Genomic DNA, 22,388 nt, shown 5'->3' with positions numbered 1-22,388 from the left:
GCCAGAATTCCAGTGCAACTGTAGGCTAATTTTTGCTACACCATACAAACCACAGATCCTGCAGGGAGGACCTGTCTATTTAAGTCCTATAAATGACCTAACAGACTTTTAGGTTCTGTATAGATAATAGATGGCTAATGTCATTGGTAACCTATATATATAAATGGATGACATTCTCTTCTGCACCTCTTAAAGCTATAGTAGAGAATTCATAGCCTGGGGAAAGGAGGAGGCAATTGTGGGCTTAAATTAACTTGACATCTTCCTGATTCTGGGCTGCTGAAGGGGCAGCGGAGTCCCCCCAGTATAGCATAGCCCTAGGAGAATGTCTAGTTGCAATACCAATTCTAGGGCTTCCCAGAGTCTGGACCCACTGCCTGTGTTTAGCTCTCCTCTGCAGGCCTGCTGCACTGTGGGTCCTGTAAGTTAGCCTAATAGCCATCTCCAATACACCTAACCCATATAAAATAAAATCCTCCAGCTGGCTGCTGGGCTCTGAAGAAAGCTGTTGTTATGCCGTATCAGTGCGTTTTACACTGTGTAATGTAGAGTGGTGAGTTACGTTCCTGGTAATTGCATAAGGAGGACGTAGTTAGTGTGAACACAAGGCAGAAGATGTGTTACTAAAATGCAAAGAGGGAAAGCTCAACTTTGCACAAAACTCTACTAGCACAAGCTGACCACACCCAGAAAACCCCACCATCTGTGAAGGTCTGGGTAGGCTGCCACGCACTGTAGCCAGCTTCATTTGAAGACTGGAGTCCTACATGCTCCAGTGCCGACGTGGACAAAATCATCTGGTTTGCTCCTATGGGGCTGCACATTGTATAACAATAAAGTTAGGCAATATAAAGGAATATTTTTCTTTTAAGATTTGCTTCAAAGCATTCAGAAGGTCTTGTCATCCCATATCTAAGCCTATGATCAAGTATGAGAGAAGTGAACTGTAATAAATTACACACTACCATCCATTATCCGAATTCTTTCCATTTCTAACGCACATGTCTTTGGTCCGTTTTGCTGAGTGCCCTATTTGCTGTCACTTCCACTGTCCTCTCTTTTCTCTGGTCCCTTCTTGTAAGGTAGCATAAGAACACGGCCCAGTGGAATACGAAAAGGTGTCCTTCTAAGTTGGCCAGCCTAGGCACTGCATTTTCTCCTATTCTCAAAACTAGCTCCAGTGTTTCCCATGACCTGTCTGCCTAGAGGTGGATTTCTTTCTCCAGCCCTGGTTTGTGCAGCCAGTGCACTCTGCTCATCCTGATCCCTCCTGAAGATGCAGTTTTCTTTTTCAGTTCGTACAAGTGTCATAGTAAAAGAAAAGGAGGAAGACAGTGGAAGATATTCTGTGTTCTGGTTATATCTAGTCAGAGTGGTCTGAATATTTCTTTGGGGCCAATATGGTTAAATGGATTCCTTCTGTAAAAGAAAGTTGTGCCTAAGGAAAGGGATCCTGCTAAAACTTGAAGTCAAGATAACCCATCTGTTTAAATAGTGACACTCATTTTGAATAGGGAATGACTGTCACCTGAATCTACTCATTTTTATTTGTCTGCAGCCTTTCAATGAGGCCAAAATGGGTTCTCCTGAACTCTCTGACATCATTGCTTGTATGCAAAATCTGTTAATACATAGAAAAATATGGCCCCTAATTGCAGCTGATTAGCCCTGCCAGCTTGCTGTGCCTGATAGTGCACCTCATTAGCCATTACAAAATTCTACAGCAGATCAACTGAGTCTTCAGATTTATGCAGCATCTGTTCATGGTAGCCCAGTGCTGTGTCCATCACTTTTTCTGCTGGCTCCAGTGCAGCCTTGCTGAGGAATGATTGCTTTGGTTATCAGCAGTGGCATGAACATAATCGTGTCACGTTGAGAGGATCTAATGTGCTTTATGAGGCACTTGATGCTCCATAGTTGCTTTGACATCAGAACTGCTCCATGCTGGCTGCCTCAGAGCAGTATCACAAGGTGAGTTCCTCATGCTAATCGTGAAGGCAAGTTGCTGGCTGAAAGTGAGCTGGCTGCCCAACTTGTCCAGGGTGCTTATGCACGATGGGCACTGCTGGTTCGTTCTGCTTGTAGCCTGTTTGCATGCAGGACTGTGCTGGGCAAGGACCACCCAGGTGCTAGAGGAAAGGAGGAGTTAAAGCAGAGCACCTCTACTGTAACTGGTAGGAAGCCGAGAGGAAGTTTTGTGTTCTCAGCCCTGCAGTCACTGTTAACATGCTCCAGGTTGAATTTTGCTCTCATGGAAGTAGCTACTAACGTCAGTGGAGAATCAGCTGCTTATTTCAGATCTAAATTGAGCTTGCTGTACCATCAGTCACTTGCTCAGAAAGTTGAGTAACTGTCTTTTGTTGCAGCAGAGGTGTGTGTTTTATCATGATTTTGCTTTGAAATTCTTTGATAAAAGCTGCTTCAAGTATGTAGATTGTTTATGTACTTAGAAAGGGAGAGGGAGGAGCTGAACAGTACACTGGTACAGCAAAATCTTTGGGTACATCAACAACAGTAAGGACCCCTGGATCTTGACTGCTTGAAGTAAAAGTCACAGAGCCTTAATTGAGACTGCAGCGGCCAGTGCATGCAACCTAGCCACCCCTGGCTAGAGACGGTGAGACGTTGAGGTGGCTGTGAGTTTAGCCAGGGGGCTTTTGCCTTCCTTGTTTACCGCAGGTAGTGTCATGTCCATCTACTCTTCGATGTTCCTCTGGTCCTGGGAATAGGAGAGCTCTTTCTCATCTGGTCCATGCTACCAGGACCAGTTGTGCTGTCTGCTTTCTCAAATCTCCCCGTCAATCTCATGCTTAATGTTCTCTTTAGCCATATGTGCTGTACTTACCGGTTCTCCTGCTTCCGTTCTTTCTCTTCCTTGCTGCAGACCTCTCAAGGGTATGCCTTCTGGGAAACAAGATGTGTTTCATATATTAAAGTTTGAAACTACAGGGACTTGCTCACTCTGTTCTCAGCAAGTGTTTGCCCAAGAATCAATGTGAAAGAAGCTGTTTTGTAGCTACCCAAGTTCATAGGCCCATGTAGAGCAGAGAACCTCAATCTTCAAGCATTGAGTTTAGATTTATTTAGAGTGTCAGGTCTTCAGGGCACAGCCCTGTGACACTGTATACAGCTCAGGTGCACAAAACACTCACTGCCCAGAAGTGGTTTGTACTACCTTCCACCTGTCTGGGACAACTCGAGTGCCAGGCTCTTGTTTTCTTTTTCCTGCAGCATCTCAGGCTATGGAGCTGCTGGTGGGAAAGGAGGGAAGAACACCATGGTGCGGTCCCACGGCGTGTCTGTGCTGGGAATTTTTGACCTCCAGAAGGATGACACTTTGTATATCTTGGTGGGACAGCAAGGAGAAGATGCTTGTCCTAGTGTAAGTGGTTGCTCTTTCTGTTTTGCCTAAATCCCTTCTGCAAATCCATGGAGTTTTGTCTGTTTACAGAGAAAACCGTTGTCCTTGAGGGGTTTTGGGGTTATATGGTTCAAGGGATAGCTAGAGTTTTACTGGGAGAGCATGATGTGAAAAGATGAAGTACCATGTCACTGTGCTCGCTTCCTCTTCAACATTCAGGCCCCATTGATAATACACCACAGATTCCTGACTGATCTGCATATCTCAGAGCATCTGTGTGGGTTTTCGGAGAGCAAAGACAACCCTGCCTTTCTTTCCTCTGGAGATCAGTCTTCAAGGTTGACTTCACAGGGCTTTGTCTTTGCTCCACTGTTGCACCCAGCCCTGCCATTATTACAGTACTCTGCAACTCTGGAGACACCCACCACAGGGCCTGTTTGGGTATTCTCTGTAAGGGAATGGGAGAGACAAAGTAATCCCCATCGGGTGATCTTCGTGTTACTAACCAATCATTGCTGCAAATGCCTTGACAGAAAGGTGCAACTTTCACCATTTTCAGGCACAATAATCTATTAATCATTTAGTATTCTTTGGAGGATGAGGGAATAGGAGATTCTTATGGAGGAAACTAAGAATTACCTGATGAAATTTCACCTACAGGTTTGAGCTGGACATTTAAATGCTGTGCATTTCTCAGCTGTTAATGGCTGGCATCCAAGAGATGAAAGCTTAGCAGTCTGTTACAGCAGAGAAAGGCTAAAGGATGTAGACAAGAAAGAGGGGTTCTCAAGGCTAGATGCTGAAGTAAATAATGTTAAAACTGGAGTTATACATATCTACAAACAAACCATTAATATGAAGCCTCTTTGAAATGAGAAATGCCCTAACTCAAACTTCCATCTAACGTCTGTAACTAGGACATTCCAGCTGAGTGTAATATATGGACTCATTAAATTGTAGGCCACTGTAATCTTAGTGAGAATTTATTGAGTGCTAATGTAATTCTTTCATTGAGGCAAAGAGATTGCATTGACTTGTAAAGGGACTTTTACTAGATTGGATTGTAATCAGTTATGTCTTTGCCATGAAGGATTTTTTTTTTTTTTTTTTTAATTCAATTGTAATCTAGTGGTTCCTTTGGGTCATTGACTTTGTCATTTTATTAATCATCCCCACCCGACTCCAAATCAATTAAGGAGAGGGAAGACTAGGGAAAGGAGGATTGTTTAGTTCCATAGGCAAGTCTGCACGCACAAAATGGATGCCATTCATTCTCTGGCACAACCTAGGACACATTTTGTGGTCAACAGAATAATTTGTAATGTGAGGATGCTTTTATCATGTTCCTCTTCCAAAAGAAAACACACACATGAAAGTAGAAGGAAGCAGAAGGTCGGTCCTACTATAACAACTGTTTGTGCATTTTTCCCTTAAAGTGTTGGTGACTTAGTGAGTTCAGTGTGCATAACAAGATAGTGTTACTGAGATGAAATGTATAAAGTAAAATAAGCTAGAAGCAAAGCTTGCAACTTACAAATACTCACAACAGAGTCCTGCTTGTCATGCACTTCAGTGCTCCAATTTAAAATTGAAGCGACAGTTACCTCTCTTAGGTCATAGTCCAGAAGTACTTATAAATGATGGTTTAATGTTGTGTTTGACATCAGTTAGTGAATTCAGTGATTTGCCTAATACAGAAGGTTCATTGCATTTGGTGCTAATTGGCGGAGGGGAAAAATGCTAAGTAGGAAATATGGAGGCTTTTTAGTGAGGTATTTTCTTTACCATCAGGTCAACATTGCAATAAAAGGTGGGATTGCAGCTGTTTTGGTAGGCTTTGAACTAGCTAGCACTGGTAATTACAGTAAAATTGCTGCTACAGCATAAGCATCAGACCAACATCAAAACTTGCTTGGAAGTCTAGATAAATATTGGGTGGCTAGTCTATACTGAGCTCATTGGTACTGTCCATGCTATGACTACCTAGGTTAAAGCTAGCTCTGGTACATCTACATGAGCCACTAGTACACCTTAGTTCTGGATAGATGCGTGTTGGCTGCCTGGTCCCAGCCAATGGGGCACTGGAAGAGGAGTGAGGAAACTTGGGTTCTCTCTGTGTCTCTGCCATTTGGCTGTTGCATGACATGGAGCAAGTCACATCATTGCTGAGTTACTCCCTTCCCCCACTTGTGAAATACAGATAGTTAACGCTGGGAAGTATTTGCAGTAAATTCTGCTGCATCTTGTATGTTAAAAGTTTATGGAGCTGTTTTACATGGTAATAGATATCAGCACTGAGCTTGCTGCAAAATAATTCAATTAATATGGCAACATACTCTTCTAACAAATGTTGAAGCAAAAAGCGAGACTCTTCTAGAAGAGCATTCACTTGTTTCTGCTTATATCGTTTCACTGGAGGACAATTTATTGGTTTGGGAGGGTGAAGGGTCTACGAGGCCTGTGTGTACAAGGACATAGAGATTTCTTACCAGAATTCACACCTGGTTTTCTGTTTGCAGATGAATGATGTTATACAGAAAGTCTGCATTGGAGAGAACAATGTGATTGAAGAAGAGATACGTGTGAACAGAAGTGTCAAGGAATGGGCAGGAGGAGGTGGAGGCGGGGGAGGCGCAACTTACATATTTAAGGTATGGAAACATAGTCCCCATGCACCTTCAGCATGAATGCATCCTGCCACTTGCCTCTAGTACCGCAGCCTGAAATATCTGAGAACCCTTTGTACACTTCTGGGGAAGGGTCCACAAAGGCGAGCTCCGGGTACCCTTCGTTTCCGGTTGATAGCTGTAGTGAGCTGAGTTGGCCCTTCACCCTTCTTAGAACTGCTACACAGCATGGCCACACTTGCTTCAGTGGCTTCGAGTTCCCTTGGCAAACATAATAGTTTGAATTGGATTTTTTTCAATGCAAGCTGAGATGCTGAAGCGTGATTCTACAGGAAAGAGCAAATTCCACAGGAATTTATTCAAATCTGTCATTGTAGAACATTAGACTTCAGCTACACATTTGGCCTATACGGAGCAATGACAAGAGAAGTTGAGGATAGCCTGTATGTTTTCTGTTGGCAACCCTATAGCTAGGTACCACTGATCTTTTCTGTCATGTACTAGCTGAGACAGTACTCATTCCAAACACTGGTTTCAGGCATTACCAATATGTTTAGATCATGCAGCTTCTACATAACTCTGCATGCTCAGACAGTTTCCAGTGTAGCAGTCCTTCACCAGTGGAGACGCTGTATAGCACTATATAGAGCAGTGCTCCTTAGCTGTTTCATTTGATGAAAGTCATCACACGCTAACATTACAAGCTTTCTAAGAGCCATCAGCAGTGTATATACAATTCATAGAGCTGCTGATGCCACTGTTCTCTGTTGCAGAACTTGGTAGGACTAGTGCTATCCATTAGTCTTTTGGATGTGAGTGCATAAATAATGCAATGGTAATTTGTAGTGCTGAGCTGTCCTAGGTGCCTGCTTAGTGCAACATGCAGTAACTAGCATGTGGTTGAACTTCCATTTGCGTGTCTGACTCAGTTTGAACACTGCCTTTATTTCTGAATTTGTTAAGATGGAAAATGGAGAACCAGTCCCCTTGATAATTGCAGCAGGAGGTGGTGGCAGGGCCTACAGGGCCAAAACAGACACATTTCATCCAGAAAGGCTGGAGAATGATTCCTCTATTCCAGGGTTGAATGGAAATTCAGGAGCTGCAGGTAAGGAAAGTTTATTCTTTTTAAGAAAACCTTTGTGAATATGTGGTACTCCCAGATTCCCACTCACAAGGAGGTGAGGCAAAACTCATGAAAACACGGTTCAGGGGGAACATGGGAGTATAACAGATGCATATAGGGTGTACCCACAGTGCAGCATACTTGGCCTAAATAAGGGTATCGGAGATGGTATAGCCATAGCAATGGCGACATTCTCCCAAAATAATGTATTACCTCTCATAAGCAAAGTTGTTTGATTTTTGATGTGGGAGATTGCAGTGCCGATGTGGCCATCCTGCTCCCCGCACTGTTTTGTGCTGTATAGACATACAGTTTCCCTGGCTCATGCAGAAAGAGCATAATTGCACCTGGCTAGAGGTCTCTGTGAAGAGTCCTTGGACTGAACAACCAGCAGAGCTGAAAGTGAGTCACTGGTGAGTATGTTGTATTTAGAGTGGGGCTGAGACATGTTTTCCCATCCCTTTCACTAAATTCCTTTTGTTCCACTTCAGAACCGACATCGAGTTTTTTCAAAAGTATTTTTTGCAAAGAGAAGGGAAAGGCTCTGTAAGCCAGAAACAAGTGGTTGGGGAGCAGGCAGGGATATCTTTTTACGTTCTCCATAGAAAATACTTGTCCTTGTATGGTAGGTGAAAAGAGGTGCAGATGATTAATGTGATCAAAAGCCCTACAGAAAGGTCCCTGTGTAGCAAGCACATCCCCTCTTCTAACCAAGGCATGAGATTCTTACTTTCAGCTGAGGTGCTTTGAAGGAGTGCTTGTTCTGCAGATCCCTGCAGTGGTTTTTACACAAAAATAACCCCTACCTGTGCCTTTTCTCTTCTCTTTACTGCAGGTGGTGGAGGTGGCTGGAATGATAACACTTCCTTCCTGTGGTCAGGAAAATCCTTGCTGGAAGGTGCTACTGGAGGAAGATCCTGCCCCCAGGCCATGAAGAAGTGGGGGTGGGAGACAAGAGGGGGTTTCGGAGGGGGTGGAGGGGGGTGCTCCTCAGGTGGAGGAGGCGGAGGATATATAGGTAAAGTGGCTTCGTGTTCAAGGTGTCCCTTCCCCTCCTTTAGTGCTAATGATCAGCAAAACACTGATAGATAATTCTCCTGTAGCTAGCATATTTGACTGTTATGTACTAGTATGTCTGTGTGTTGCCTTTTTAGCGCTAGATGAACGTATGGCATTTAGTCTTTGAGCAAATAGCCAGATGTCAGTCCTTCAGCTGTAATCCTGGCTTTGCACTCTGCAAAACGTGCCATCAAGATCCTGCTGTGATTCTTGAGCCTTCCATTTTGGGGTTATAGTGCTGAAGAAGGAGGAGCCACAGGCTATGTGCTCCCATTGCCAGCACCTGTGTTTTGAGGACTCTGGTCCTGGAGACTGGCAGCTAGGCTTTATGCCAGGGGGAAGACACAGCTTCTTCTACCCTGCCCTGCTGTGGGTGGGCCTTGGTCTTGTGCAGGTGGTCTCTGGGGGCAGAGGCTCAGGCTGCCAGCCAGGACCCCTCTTAGTAATGACGGTGGTGTTGACTTCAGTCAACAGGGAGCTAATTTCACGTGCTGCAGGTCTCAGGACAGCTGTCAGATGGCATTATGTTGATTATAACTGGTGTGGGCCAGATTCAAGGTCTCTACTAACCCATAATCTCCTGGGCCACATAGTCTCTTCAGCCATCTGCACTGTGGTGGACTTTTTAACCCCTGGTTCTCCACAGTTTAAATCAAGTGTATGATAGACTAGAAATCCTGAGAGGAAGTAATGAGTTTAAATGATTAAGTGCATGTTTTGTACCAATGTTACTGTGTAATGCTTCTTTTTCCAACAGAATGCCTCACATGACATAATTTTAATTGCACTGAAGATGGTTAAAGAGGAAAAGCCATTTTTGGGTGGGGTGGGGGAATCTTTGCATGCTTGTAGTACAAAACGTATGGCCCATACTGTGCTTCTAATACATTTTATGTTTTGCCCATACTTTGCTCCTGATATGTTCTATATGCCCAAGCACAAATGAGCAACTCATAAATTCCCTCAGTCCCCGCTCTGGTGGACCGCCCTGCTTTCAGGGTGCAAAGGAGAGGAAGGATATCAGACTATTCATTCCCTCTGCTGACACAGTACATACCTTGATCAGCAAGGGTACTGAACTTAGCCCTTGAGTACTGGTGTTTTCCAGTCTCTTGGCTGCATTAATTTTAAGAAGGGCTTATATGTTTCACAGCATCCAAATGGTTAAAGATGAAGTTTACGCCTTAGTTTGCAACAGCCTGCCTAAAACAGAGCTAAGAAATTGACTGTCACAAGCTGCTGCTATTAAATTGAAGTTCTAGAGATAAAAGACGAGTGGTTCATGCCACAACTTGCTAAGTGTTCCCTGTATCTTAAATACTTTGATTTATTCTCTTTTCTCATTTGGATGCCTCCCTAAATATGCTGAAGTCATGCATGTTGCAATGCTTATCTGTATTTTAGTGCCAATGAGCCTCAGTGTGTTAAGGTAACTTCTGGTTTGACATAGGTGGCAATGCTGCAGTGGACAATGACCCAGAGATGGATGGGGAGGATGGTGTGTCCTTTATTAATCCAATTGGTACTTTATACACTCCAGCACTTAAAGGTATTCACATTGGTCAGAAGTCTTCTAGTGGGTTTATTTTGTGTTAAGAATAGTTTGCATCTGTAGGACACTTTACAACCCTTTGGGTACAGCTTAGTGTCACTATGACTATGAGAAGGCAGAAAGATAGCCTAACGAAGTCCAGTGGAGAATAAACAGAAGTAGCAGGAAGAAAGCAGGTGGAGAGAACATCAAGGCTATTAGAAATCACTTCCCAACAATATAGTCTACCAGCCTAAAGAATAATTTTGGCCAAAGAAAGCGGTAACAGAACCTCATAGTTCAGATAATTTAGGAAAAAAACAGACAAAGCACCTGACTATTCACTAACAACCATGTTCCTTAGAGCATCCCTCAGCAAAGTATCCAGGTTGGACCAGGGATTTTCTAGAGAAAACAGTGCAGTGCTGCCCAGCAGTGCATGGGAATGATAAATACTGCCGCTCCAGCCTGTGTTTGCGCAGAAGTCAGTGTCTTGAATATGTTTGCAATGTGTTCAGAAAATACAAAAATATCTATTTGCTCAAAAAAAAAAATGTTTGCTTTAGAACAGCCAGAAGTATTTTCAAATACAGATGGACTCTGGCCTGATAGGTTCAGCCAGAAAGTTTTGAAAACATTGCAGTGTTTGATCTCAGAGGGAGTAAAGGCCAGGAAAGAAAAGGGTGAACCCCACAGACCACTGAAAGGGCAGGTTTCCCTTAGCCTCGGCAGCAGCCTCCTTGCTAACTTGGTCGGACTATCTGGTCAAAGAGCCAGTGCACCTCAACTGAAGTGGGGCTGATTTAGCGGGATGTTATTTTCTACATGAGAAAAGGACAGGAGCTATGGAAGGTGGGGAGAAATTGGTTTCTTAGATGGGGCTCACCCTGCCATGGTCACAGTTTCTGTCAGTACCCAAGGGAATGATACGAATGATCCTTACAGTAGTTAACTGAGCTTCTTTCATCCACTCCCTAGTGACAGAGGGGCACGGAGAGGTGGATATTAGGCTGCATCTTAACTGCAGTCACTGTGAGATGGACGAGTGCCGTGTTGATCTTGAGACTCAAAAAGTCATTTGCTTTTGTGAGCCAGGCACAGAGTTGGCTGAGGATGGTGTGTCTTGCATAGGTAAGTAGGTATATGGGGTACGCTACTGGCCTGTGAAACAGAAAATGCATGACAAAAATCTGTAGTTTGGACTATAAGACATCTTGAAAGTGGTATCTAGTCTTTCTTAAAACTGGCTTCTGTTGAATGTTACATTCTTTCCTGCTGCTATATGCTGCAGAGGTATTTTGCTAGGATATAGACACGTTGGTGCTGAGGAATGGTGCACAGAGCTGCATTGCTGGTTTGCTTTACTATGTTTGGCATACTGGGCAGCACTGAGGAGAGTCAAATTTTGTGCCTGGTTGCACTGATGCTCACGTTCTTCTCTGAAACCATGAAAGTTTGCTCACTGAAGGAATTTGCCGGCTAAACTTAAATTCCAGGTCATTCTTAAGAACCAAAAAAACGTACAAGGTGTAGGAGAATGTAATTCCTGTGGATTTGGACATCTAAGGTGCAGGTGCAGAATCTCTAAGAAATTCTGCATGAGAAATCTCTGAGGAAAACTAAAGACAGTGCCTGTACTTGCTCTACTTGAAAAACTAAGGGCTCAGGGCTCCATTACTAGGTTTCCTTCATATTCTTGCCTAGCAGTTAGAGCAAGTGACTCCAGGGTTTCAGGATCCTGCTTTCAGCTTTGTCACTGGCATGAGAAAAATGTTCTGTATTTTTGCCATTCCCATCTGCGAAATGGGTAAAAAGCATGGTCATTTTGCCAGGGTGAAGTAAACCTTAATAGATGGTCATTGAATGCCTTGTGGTCCCCAGTAAGGATGCAGCTATGGAATACTTTGTACCACACTTACTGTTACCAGTTTTTTCTGCCTGGATTAGATGCATTTAGGAAATGATATGTTGCAGTCCTCCTTCTGCTTTTGCTGTGATTTGGCATTGATAGCAGCACTTTAACCCTGGCAATGTAATGTTCTTTCCACCTCCCCAGCCTCCTGCCCCTGTTTTTTTTATCGTCTTGTTTTCATACCCAGGGAGTGCACATGTTAATTTGTTGATAGCAAACCATCTGTTTTAATGGCTTGATATTAATTGAGGAAAATGAAACAACAAGGTATTAGAGGTCATAGATCCTGAGAACTGATCATGCCAGAGGTTGCTCCTACACTATAGGAGCATCAGATGAGTAAATGGAGGGAAGAGCAGAAAAATCTGTCTGCAAAAAAGTGGCTGCCGGAAGATCATTTCAAACATGTAATTCCTTCTTCTCCTGCCTCTGTTACAGCTGAGCCAGTGGTTCATCTCCCTCTCTCCTTGGTCTTGTCTGTAGTGACTTCAGCATTGGTGGCTGCTTTAATTTTGGCTTTTTCAGGAATCATGATAGGTGAGTGTTTCTCTGCAAAAGATATTTTCATATGAGGGCTGGATCTGAGCCAGGGATAATTGGGCCCTGGGACGCAAAAGGATTCAGGTTTTCAGCTACTGCTGTATTTAATGACACCTTCCCACACACACGCCTTAACTTCAGATTTCAGTAGTTGTTTCTAACCACAATGACCAATTTGAGGAGGTTTCAGTTACTGACTGCATCTCGAAAGAGACGTTATTGCTTGTGTTGTAGTGTAAAGCTGCCAGAACACAGCTGCCACTGGTTTTGAGAGCTGTTGGTGCTTAATGCCTAAAAGCAAGCTTCTTTATTTGTGTGCCTATATACAGATTTAGCCTCTTAGTACATGGCATTTAAGCTTGAAATTCTCACATAGGTTCCCCTTTTACAAACTGCTACTTAGTAGGATGTGGGCATTCTTGGCATCTTTATTTGAAATTCTAAAAGGTATTTTTCACCCTTTCATTTTCTTATTTTAAACAATTGCTCACCTGCATTCAATTGCAAGCTGAATAGACTTGAATCAATAAAAAGCAGCCAGGGATTCAAACCACAGCTCTTCCACCTTTCTTTGTCCACACTGTATGTAGTCTGGGGGAGGGGAAGGATGTACCCAGAGCAGCAAAGGGCAACTATTAAATTAGATTTGCGCAGCTGTTTCAGTTTTAAGAATTTCAGGAGTTATCAGTTGCACACAGATGGTCCTACATGTATGATTTCTGGCCTGACAGTACCCCTTTAAAATTACTAATTACTTCTCAGAGAGTGGAAGAGTAATCCTCTTTCCGTCCAACTGGCCTATCATTGCCATCTCAGGAAAGAGCAGCGATTTAAAAAATCAAAGCAAAAGCAATGAGGAGGAAAATGGAGGACAGGAAGGGTTTGTGGATAGGTCATTACATCTGTCTGCCTTTGCGAGTGCATGTTTACTCCTTAAATTCTTCCCCTGAGCAACATCTGCTGGAGAAGATGCAATAGCTATTACCGTCACAGTCTTTGGGCTCAATCCAGCTCTCACAGAAATCAATAGTAAGGGTAATAGTGGTTTAACCTGCTCACGATTGGCATGTTGCTTTGAAAAAATACTGCAATATCAATTACTATTTCAAGAAATATCCACAGGATGTCTTCTTTCAAGGTGTGATTTCTGATGACGTTTCAGAAGCATCGGTGAAGTGATTCAAGGAATATGACACTACCATAAACTGATTTCAAATTTAGTCCAACTCTGTCGTTTAGAAACAGAAGTTGTTTTGCAAAATGAGCTAGTTTTATGTACAATGTGTTATTCTGAGGTAACAGTTTAGTCTATCCATTTTGAACAATCTGATGCAATAATTAATTTCAGAATTTAGTCACCTCTACATGATTTAGGAAAGTTGGTTATACCCCAACTCCCTAAAGTTTGGAACTGGACTCGTACTTGGAAGGTCCAGTTCAACTGAATAGAACAAAACAAAAACCTCAGAACTGTGAAATCACAGATCTCTGCCAGTGAAATTCATTTTACTTTTTCCAAACAGTGCATGAGCAAGCCTGCTTCTTCATAAGATGTGTAAATCAAAGGTTCCTGGATAACTTCAGATTCCATTTTCTATCTATAATTATTTGATGTACAGAAATATGATGGTGTCGCTGTCTAGTTTGGTTCATTGAAATTTGGCCACACAGCGAATTCCAGTGAGACGTGCTGCATGGCTGCTGTCTTGTTCCAAAGTCAATCTGTGTCTCTGGTTTACTGTATTCTCCATATTTAGTATATCGTCGGAAGCACCAGGAGCTACAAGCCATGCAGATGGAGTTACAGAGCCCAGAATATAAGCTGAGCAAGCTGCGTACCTCCACTATCATGACAGACTACAATCCCAACTACTGCTTTGCAGGAAAGACCACATCCATTAGTGACCTCAAAGAGGTGCCTCGAAAAAACATCTCCCTCATCCGGTAAATTCATCTTTGCCTTCCCCATGCTTCACACTATACACTCCTGCTGGCTCACTGACACAGATGTGAACTCATGTCTTTGTGCAGGCATGTACAAGTTCTCATGCACTTTTAGACTCATGCCCCTTTTCATAAGAAAAATGTAAAGGTGCAGTAGTTAGGTTGGTGTGGAGGGGACTAGACTTTGGCAGTCTCCTTGACCTTTTACAGGTGCAGTGTTAATCTTCTGGGATTATGAGAGGAACTGAAGAGTCATCACCAGTAATTCAGACATATCTTTTGCAGACTGTGCATGAATGACCCATTTCCAGTATTAAAAGATGAAATACTGGGAAGGCTGAGGCTTGCAGGAGGCTCTTTTAAAGTCTTTGATGGGATCTTTGGTAAGGACAATGACATCCTTAAGTACAATAGCAGGAAAAGCAATGGGTTTGAGACTGCCAGACAGTATTAAAAAGACAGGAATATAAAGCGAGCACGATAGTATGTCTAGGTCAGAACTTCTGGAAAGTTCGAAATAGTCTCTTAAGAAAAACCTGAAAATTCAGAGTTCTTTCCCACCTTGCTCTACTGCAGGATACAGTGCATGCCACTTGTGAATGCGACATTACCCTTGTACCATGCAGTTTTACACAAAAAGCCAAGAAGTGGAAGCAGGAGAGCTTGGAAGACTAGGGAGCTTACAGTGCTAAAAAAGATGATGCTGAGAGTCTATGCAGTCTGCACTGTTTTGCTGGCTCATATCTCATTCCCCCTTACCTGTACATCTTGCCGGACTGCATCTGTACCCTGTGCTGCTGCTGCCTTTGACACTTGGGCTCTGAAAAGATTTTTGAAGTGTGGCAAGCTGCAGAGAGCAGAGGATACAGCTGGGAATTGATAAGGGCAGGGAAGGTTGACTTTTTGGGAGGAGGGTGGGTTATGAGCTGTAGAGATCTGTTTTATACCCTCAGTTTGTAATAAGTTGGTCAGGCATAGCCAAGAATAGTGTCTCAAGCTGATACCTACAAAAGGTTATTAAAAGAAGTGGTTGAGTCACAGGCAACGCAAGTCCTCGCTGTGGTTTCACTGCCTAGACTGGTCTTTACCTTGGCAAAACTACAGGCAGAGCTTATGCAACAGCAGAGCAGATTGCCTGTAGCAGCACCTGTTTGAACAGACAGGAGGGCAACCGCCCATGCAAAAACAGTCCACTGATAGACCAGAGAACAGAATCAGTGCGGCTCTCAGGCCAGACCTGGCCCTACCAGGAAAGTGCATGTTGTAGAAGAGCACCTTATTGAGAGCCTTTTACCTGAACCGAGATGCAGGAATGTCTCTTAGAGGCTCAAACTACTACTGCCCAATGTGCAGCCTGTGCAGGGTTAAGAGGGACTCAGGATTTGGGATGCAGCCTCATTCTTTGCCAGAGTTTGCTATGTAATTATGACATGCCACCTATGTGGTATAGCTATTGTTGTAGCAGTTGACTTAATGTTAAGCGAGTGAAGACTGAATAGACAGGTATGCCAAATCTGTATCACAAGGAATGGGACAGGATCTGTTGTGTGATTACTTTAATTCCTTTCTCTTTTTCTTGTATCCTTCTTCAAAATAAAACTGTAAATTTCATAATATGGTCAGTGCCAGAAACAATTCTCAGCACAAATTCCTAGAGCCGAGTGCTTTACGAAGCACTATCATCACCATTTACTGGCTAAGGTACTTACCCAGAATCACAAAATAAATCAGGAAAAGATACTTGGTTTAGAATTCAGGTCCTTTGAGAACCATTGTGCTTCCTAGTTTCTTGTTCAATGTTTTCTTTAATGGTGATGCATAAACATCATGGGAACTGTTAATGTGTTTAGGGTGTGGGAACACCAAGACTTAAGACCTATCTTTATTGGCCTGTTTTGGAGCACCCATCACTAGAGCACTGACACCGAAGCCATAGAAGAGTGCTATCCATTACACACTGCAGTGCCAGCAGCTTGATTTCACTGGGGACTGTTCACTTTTGAGGATTGCTTTCCCTACCAATTAAATACATTGTAGGTCCAGGAAAGATCACATCAAGGTCTGGTCCTGTGCATAGTGTGAGGAGTGGTATCATCAGTGTCAATATCCAGTTCTCCCTGTTTCACTAACATGAAAATTGTGAGCCCATTCTGTGAGCTGTGACCACAGTGTTATAATGTGTGTTCTGTGTAGTAAAACCTTCTTGTCTTCTCTGGTCTGTCCAGGGGTTTGGGCCACGGAGCCTTTGGTGAGGTATATGAAGGTCAGGTGGCAGGGATCCCCAGCGACCCCACTCCCTTGCAGGTGGCTGTGAAAGTAAGTGACAGTGTATGAGTTATCATGATGGTTTCATGCACCTTTCACCCCAGAGTCCCAATGCATTATAAAAATTAAGATGAATTAAGCATTACTATAGTACTGAAGGATGTGGCTAGAAGGGTTGCTGCTCTTACAACACTTTAATCCATCATAGCGATGGTACAGCTTGTAGCATATGGGCTTGTGAGACTATTAAAAGAGGTCTGTAAGTAGTAAATAGGCAAAGATTTCCCATACAGCTGCAGTAGACTGCAGGTATGAGAAATAAATCCATCTTCTGTCCATCCTCCACGTGCTACACCTGGTGTGGTCATCTGTCCAAAGCCTTTGAGTCAGAGGCCAAAAGTCTGTGAAGAGGCCAAGAGCAGCTGGCACATACATCAAAGAGCCTGCAGGTCGGAGATGGCTGGTTTTCCAAGGATCTCACCACTCCATTACAGGATGGATATGCACTGGATATGAAGCTAAATCCTAAGAGACCCTGGTATGGTTCTCCAGGCCTTCAGCAGCCTAGCTAGCTTGTTTTCTCCAAGGTTACATAGCAGCACAGTCCTACTGCTGGTTATAGTTCATAGTCTTGCTGGGAGGCAGGAGTACTGAACTGTCAGAGAGCTCAGGAACTGTGGTCTCATTCCTTGTCCTCTATACAGCAGAGTCCCATATATTGAGCACTGTTCCCTGTGTGCTCTGGGCTATTTCCTTTGCTGGGAGGAGGATGATGGTGGCGTTGATGGGCCATGTGTTCTGATCTTTACCTTTCAACAGGCTTCACAGTCTATTTTAGTAAGGGTCTAGCTGTTATCTTAGAGTGAGGTTTCTTTTAGAGAAACAAGGGTTGCTGCAAACAATGTTAGTGCTTTTGATTGTGCCAGGTGTTCTACATGTGTAAGCTTAAATATCTTCTCCTTGTCAACTTTTTCTTTCTTTTCCAGACATTGCCAGAAGTGTGTTCGGAGCAAGATGAGCTGGACTTCCTCATGGAAGCTCTCATTATTAGGTGTGTATGAATAAGATGAACAGCACTTGTGTAAGCTTGCAAAGCCCAGCACTGTAAAGAAAAAAGGTGCTTTGAGAGGTGATGTCGACGCAACTCATCTATACAGTAGTTTTAGCGCATGGCTGTCAGTATTTTACAAAGAGGACAGGCATTACCATCCTTTTCTGTTCTTCTTAAAAATGAAGAGGCACCAGATGATTAAGGACTAAATTTTCAAGAGGGTCCATGCTGGTTTTCATTATCCAAAGTTAAAATCTTCAGACCAAGTTTCCAGAATTCATAACGGGATCCTTTGATTTCTCTTAGAGATGAGAACATGAGGTAGAAACAAACCTTAGGAGTTTGGGTTTGACTAGTCAAAACTAACAGATGGCGTTGACTTAATGCTGCTGTCATGTCACATGTCAGTGACTGAGTCCTAGAATCCATGGAAGTAGTTTCCCATCACATTGAGGTCTGGAGAAAAAAGGAAGTATTAGAGACCAGACCTTGAGGAGTATTCCCTACGTAAGCAGATCCTCATGTCAGTATGTTATCTGGAACAACTCTGCCCTAGCCCAGTTTCTGCCCCTTGGATAGGGAAATTAGGAGCAGAGTTTTCTCTGTTATCAGACATTCTCTGCTTCCTGTGGCCCACAAGTCTTCCTGTAGCCCAAAAAGGATGCAGAATATAGGAAGAGGAAAAGCAGCCAAAAGCCACTCCTTCCCCACCTCTGTTTCTGCACTACGCAGACAGACAGAGTGCAGGAGTAGCGCTTTAGCTTTATCCAGTTACCCTACCTTTGAGATTTGTTACTTTCTGGGAAAAAAAAAAAAAAAACACATTCCCCAAGGCAAAACATTTTGATTCTTTTCTGCAATTGTGCTTTTTCGATCAAAGTTGCTCCATAATTGAGTCTCCCTGTCTCCACAGCAAGTTCAACCACCAGAATATTGTGCGCTGTATCGGGGTGAGCTTGCAGGCGCTGCCCCGTTTCATCCTGCTAGAGCTCATGGCTGGAGGTGACCTGAAATCGTTCCTGAGAGAGACACGGCCTAGACCGGTAAGAAGAGAGAAAATTGAATTTTACTTAGTAAGCTGCTGCCACAAGGCAAATACATAACTATAAAAGAGCTGATCCATGCAGCTACTATTTCCCAGCATTTTAGAGGGTTAGAAAATTTCTGTTGCTAAAAGACCACTGTGGGGGCAGGGCACAGACACAGATGTATAGGGAACAGGTGCTGCTGGGGTTATGCAGAGGTGCCTCACCCTTGGACTTTGCTAGATAGCTTTGCAGATAGTATCTAAAGAAAGAACAAAATCAAAATTTAAAAAAAAAAAAAGTTAAACTCTCCTCTTACCTTCCTCACACCAGCTGGGGGTGGGTTGAGGGGAAGCGTTGAGCTACTAATGATAAATCCGTTACTTAAAGTGCTGATCAGGCGCATTTCTGTGGATATCTGTCAGTGCAAGTTTGACATAGGAAAGGAGAGGATCCGGCCTGGAGCTGTTGACTTAATAGCAAATATCTTTAGTCCGGAGTTTTAAAGATTTTCCCACTGAAATCAGCATCAGTAGGAAATGACAGTCAGTTAGAAATGCGTGAGAAATAAATTGCAGCTTCTAGAGAGGAATTGGTATTTCAGAAGAATAAAGTTTGCTCTGAGTCTCTGGATCAGAAGGGCACCCAGATGTTGTTGAAATTTAGCACCAGGGCCCAGCTTCATACTTTGTCTCTACATTTCTTTGACACAGGACAAAATGCTGGATTTTATCAGTACAAGAGAGACATAAATTGGGTCTAACAGATATAAATAAGATTCTTCCTTGAGGCATCTGGAAACAGATTGATTTTGGGTTTTTTTCCTTGCAGTCTGGTTTTCAGATATATAAAATGGTCTGCGTTGCTCAGGAGCACCACAGTCTTGGATAGGTTGCAATAAAGTGGCTCCTGCCTGGATAAGAAGGCTAAACATACAAAAAGTCAAGATGTTTGAAATCTGAGCAAGCAGTCTTTATAAATAGAAGTTGGTTTTCTGTAGCACCTAGAGATGCTCTTTTCAGTTCATACAAATGGGCTGAACTTGGTGGTAGGTGAATGGGGGAATTCATGTTTTGCAGTGTGGGCTCCGCTCTCACCTGGTGCAGAGCAAAATGGCATGGTCAAGGTATGCTGCCTGGTAGGTGCTTTTTTCAAAACTGCTAGGACAGGCTGTCCTACATATGTGAAGTGGCAGGTGAAGCAGGATGGTGTAGGGCAAGGGCATCCATCACTTTGCAATAGAAGCATCTTTTGGGGTTGTTAAATTAGAGAGAGAAGCCAGCTCAGTAATGATCAGGATCTTGTGAGGAAGCACCAAGAACATTAGTCCTGAACAGCAGGAATTTTTACCTACTTGCAGTAAAATGAACGAGTTGCTTCTGTGGATGAAAAGCCCTTAATCTTTATAGGATGCAGTCATGGGAGGCTTCTGATCTGAGGGGTTTCTTTCTGTTTGCCCCTACCCCAGTCATGAGTTCCTCCTTGCATGCCAGGGCTTCCATTTCTGTTAGCAGTAGCTCTGCGCAACCCCTGTGAAAAGCTAATGTCAGAAGAGGTGGATGGTTCACTCCAGGCACAGCGTACATTACCTCCTTGGTATTTCTCTTTCTGCCTTCACAGTCTCTCCTTCCTTTCCTCTTCTTTCCTTATCTTTCCTGACCTGTTTGAGGTTATCTGAGACTGACCATAACTACTACTACACACAGGGGCTGTTCCCAGCACCTTGAAGATCCTCCCCTATTCCTGCATTTAACTTGCTCCCAGGACTGAAGCAGAGCTGGGACTGATGCTGCTGTTTTCTGCTCTGTCCCATGCCTGTCACACTTTGGGAAAGCAGATGGGCAGTTGCAAGCTGGAACTGATGCAGAAAAACAGTTTCCAGTCCCTCTTTAACAGTTGGGTGAATGTGGACAGCGTGACTGTGTGCAGACACAGATCCACACGTTTCTGCTCCACTTCTAATACCTTCCTTCCCCTTGCCTTGCCCACTTCTGCTGCCATCCCATGTGGCGGCTGCCTGGTGAGAATGACAGGGTAATTCGTTGTCTGGCTGCCAGGGCAGCTTCTGAGGGGCTAATGGCACCTGTGAGTGCCGAGAAATCAGCCGCTGGTGCACACGTTTGACTGCTGGCTCAGAAACTATGAGGCTAGGGGACTGACTGATGAGAGATGAGATGTGTGCAGGGCATCGTGCTCTGTGAAATATGGGATCCAGCTGTGGAAGTGGATTTACCCGCTGCATACACTTGAGGTGTGACAGAGTCTCTGTGCGTAAGGCCCGTGGCTCAGTACTGCTGCATGTATCTTTGCACTGCTCTTAATGAACCCTGAGCTGCTTTGTTCCTCCTGTGGCTCATTCAAGGAAGACTGGCAGAAGGCAGGCATAGCAGACTGGACGGCTAGCTTTCCAGGCCCATTAAAGGAAAGGAAAGACAAGGAACGGTGCAGAGTAAACAGGCTTCAATGAGCTTTGCTTCCAACAGGAATTAACTGAACACACAAGACCTAGCTGACTGACTCAGTAACAGAGGTGCACTGCTTACTGTGCAGTAAGCACCGTATGAATTACTGTTGTCATTTCCCGTTGTTTTTTTCCAGTTTTGTATTTTCCAGCTGGTTTCCTTACTACCTTGTCTTTCCCACCTACTTCTGCTTTCAGCCTGATTGCAAAAGAGAGATTTCCCTGTTCGTTCTCTACCTTCAGTTGCTCTCCCCAGTCCTCTGCCAGTAACTTCGAAATCATTTGCCAGTTTCAGTCAAATTTAATAGAGGTGTGAGAAGCATTAACTTGGCACTAATTCCAAGGCCTCAGGAAAGAGAAAGCACCATGCTAGAGCAACCACTCAGCAAAACAGTTGTCTTGTTTGGCTTGCCACTGGCCAGCGAGAACCTGTGTGACTTGGAGCAAGACACACGCAGCATGCTGCCGTGCACTCAGCCACTGAAAAGCATGGAAAGGAGCAGAGGGAACGGTGGAGGAAAAGGTGAAGCAAGGGCAGGGGAAACGTAAGACATTGCGAGGGACATGAAATGGGAAGCTAGAGGTACCGCAAGAGGTATCAGGACATGGGATCCATCTGAATGGGAAATCAAGATGCTGCCAGCACAGGTTATTGCATCTTGGTCATCTGTGTTCTTCATGTAAATAATGAAAGCAATGTTCAGCCAACACATAATGATTTTTCTGGACTCTAAGCAAGAATGATCATGTGTAAGCCAAATGTTCATCCAGCATCACTGATACAATACCAGTGACTCTTGTGGAATATTGTCAGTTTATGCCAGCCAGGTCTACTCCATAAGCTTCAGATTCATACTTCTCCATGGGTCCAGGGTTTACAGCCCTGAAGGGTTTCTGTGTTCCATTTCTAATAAAGTTTCACATCTATGACAGGATTACCCCTTCCTCCTCATCCAGAGAGAGGCAGTCTGGTAGCTCCAGAGACACCTGGAATCAGAGCCTTCGCTCATTATGAGTGTTGCAGAATTGTCCGTTCTGGGAAGTTCAGTGCTGATCTTTCTCACACACAGCACGGCAATCAAGGAACAGCTCTGGAAGATAAATCAGATACGGATAAATGATTCCCCTCCTTTGTGTTGTGCAGCCTGTTGCACAGAGCAGTGATTACACTGAACAATACACAGAATTTCATTCACCTTTAGCAAGATTCAGCCTCATTGGGGGAGGTGTCACACCAGCGCTTCCAAGCGTGCCCTCTGCTCTGAGCAGCAGTGCATTGCAGCTGGCATTGTCCATTCATCTGGGGAGTAGAAGCTGTAAAGTGAATCCTTTGGTGTCTCAAGGCTGCTCCCCTTGCAAAATGAATCCCAAACCTCCATTTTTCAAACAAATTACATGGCTAAATTGTCCTTGGCTGGGCAGTCACATCTGTTTTAGGACTGTATTTAGCCAAATAAAAGGTGGAAGGAATTCATCCAAGGAGGGG

General features: G+C 43.8%; 1 protein-coding gene across 1 annotated transcript in view; it reads left to right on the top strand.

The window, feature by feature from the left end:
• Window positions 1-22,388, top strand: part of ALK (ALK receptor tyrosine kinase) — a gene marked incomplete at its 5' end in the record, with an annotated part of 317,178 nt that overhangs the window by 285,265 nt on the left and 9,525 nt on the right. The window contains 11 exons of the mRNA XM_082306264.1: window positions 3,232-3,382; window positions 5,881-6,012; window positions 6,952-7,096; window positions 7,950-8,132; window positions 9,624-9,722; window positions 10,683-10,835; window positions 12,055-12,153; window positions 13,914-14,100; window positions 16,326-16,416; window positions 17,352-17,416; window positions 18,330-18,459. Of these exons, the coding sequence (XP_082162390.1) occupies window positions 3,232-3,382; window positions 5,881-6,012; window positions 6,952-7,096; window positions 7,950-8,132; window positions 9,624-9,722; window positions 10,683-10,835; window positions 12,055-12,153; window positions 13,914-14,100; window positions 16,326-16,416; window positions 17,352-17,416; window positions 18,330-18,459 (1,435 nt within the window). The remainder of the gene's footprint in view (window positions 1-3,231; window positions 3,383-5,880; window positions 6,013-6,951; window positions 7,097-7,949; window positions 8,133-9,623; window positions 9,723-10,682; window positions 10,836-12,054; window positions 12,154-13,913; window positions 14,101-16,325; window positions 16,417-17,351; window positions 17,417-18,329; window positions 18,460-22,388) is intronic.

The sequence above is a fragment of the Platalea leucorodia genome (assembly GCF_965183815.1).
Source record: "Platalea leucorodia genome assembly, chromosome: 3".
Lineage (NCBI taxonomy): Eukaryota > Metazoa > Chordata > Aves > Pelecaniformes > Threskiornithidae > Platalea > Platalea leucorodia.
This window is presented reverse-complemented; position numbering and strand designations above follow the sequence as displayed.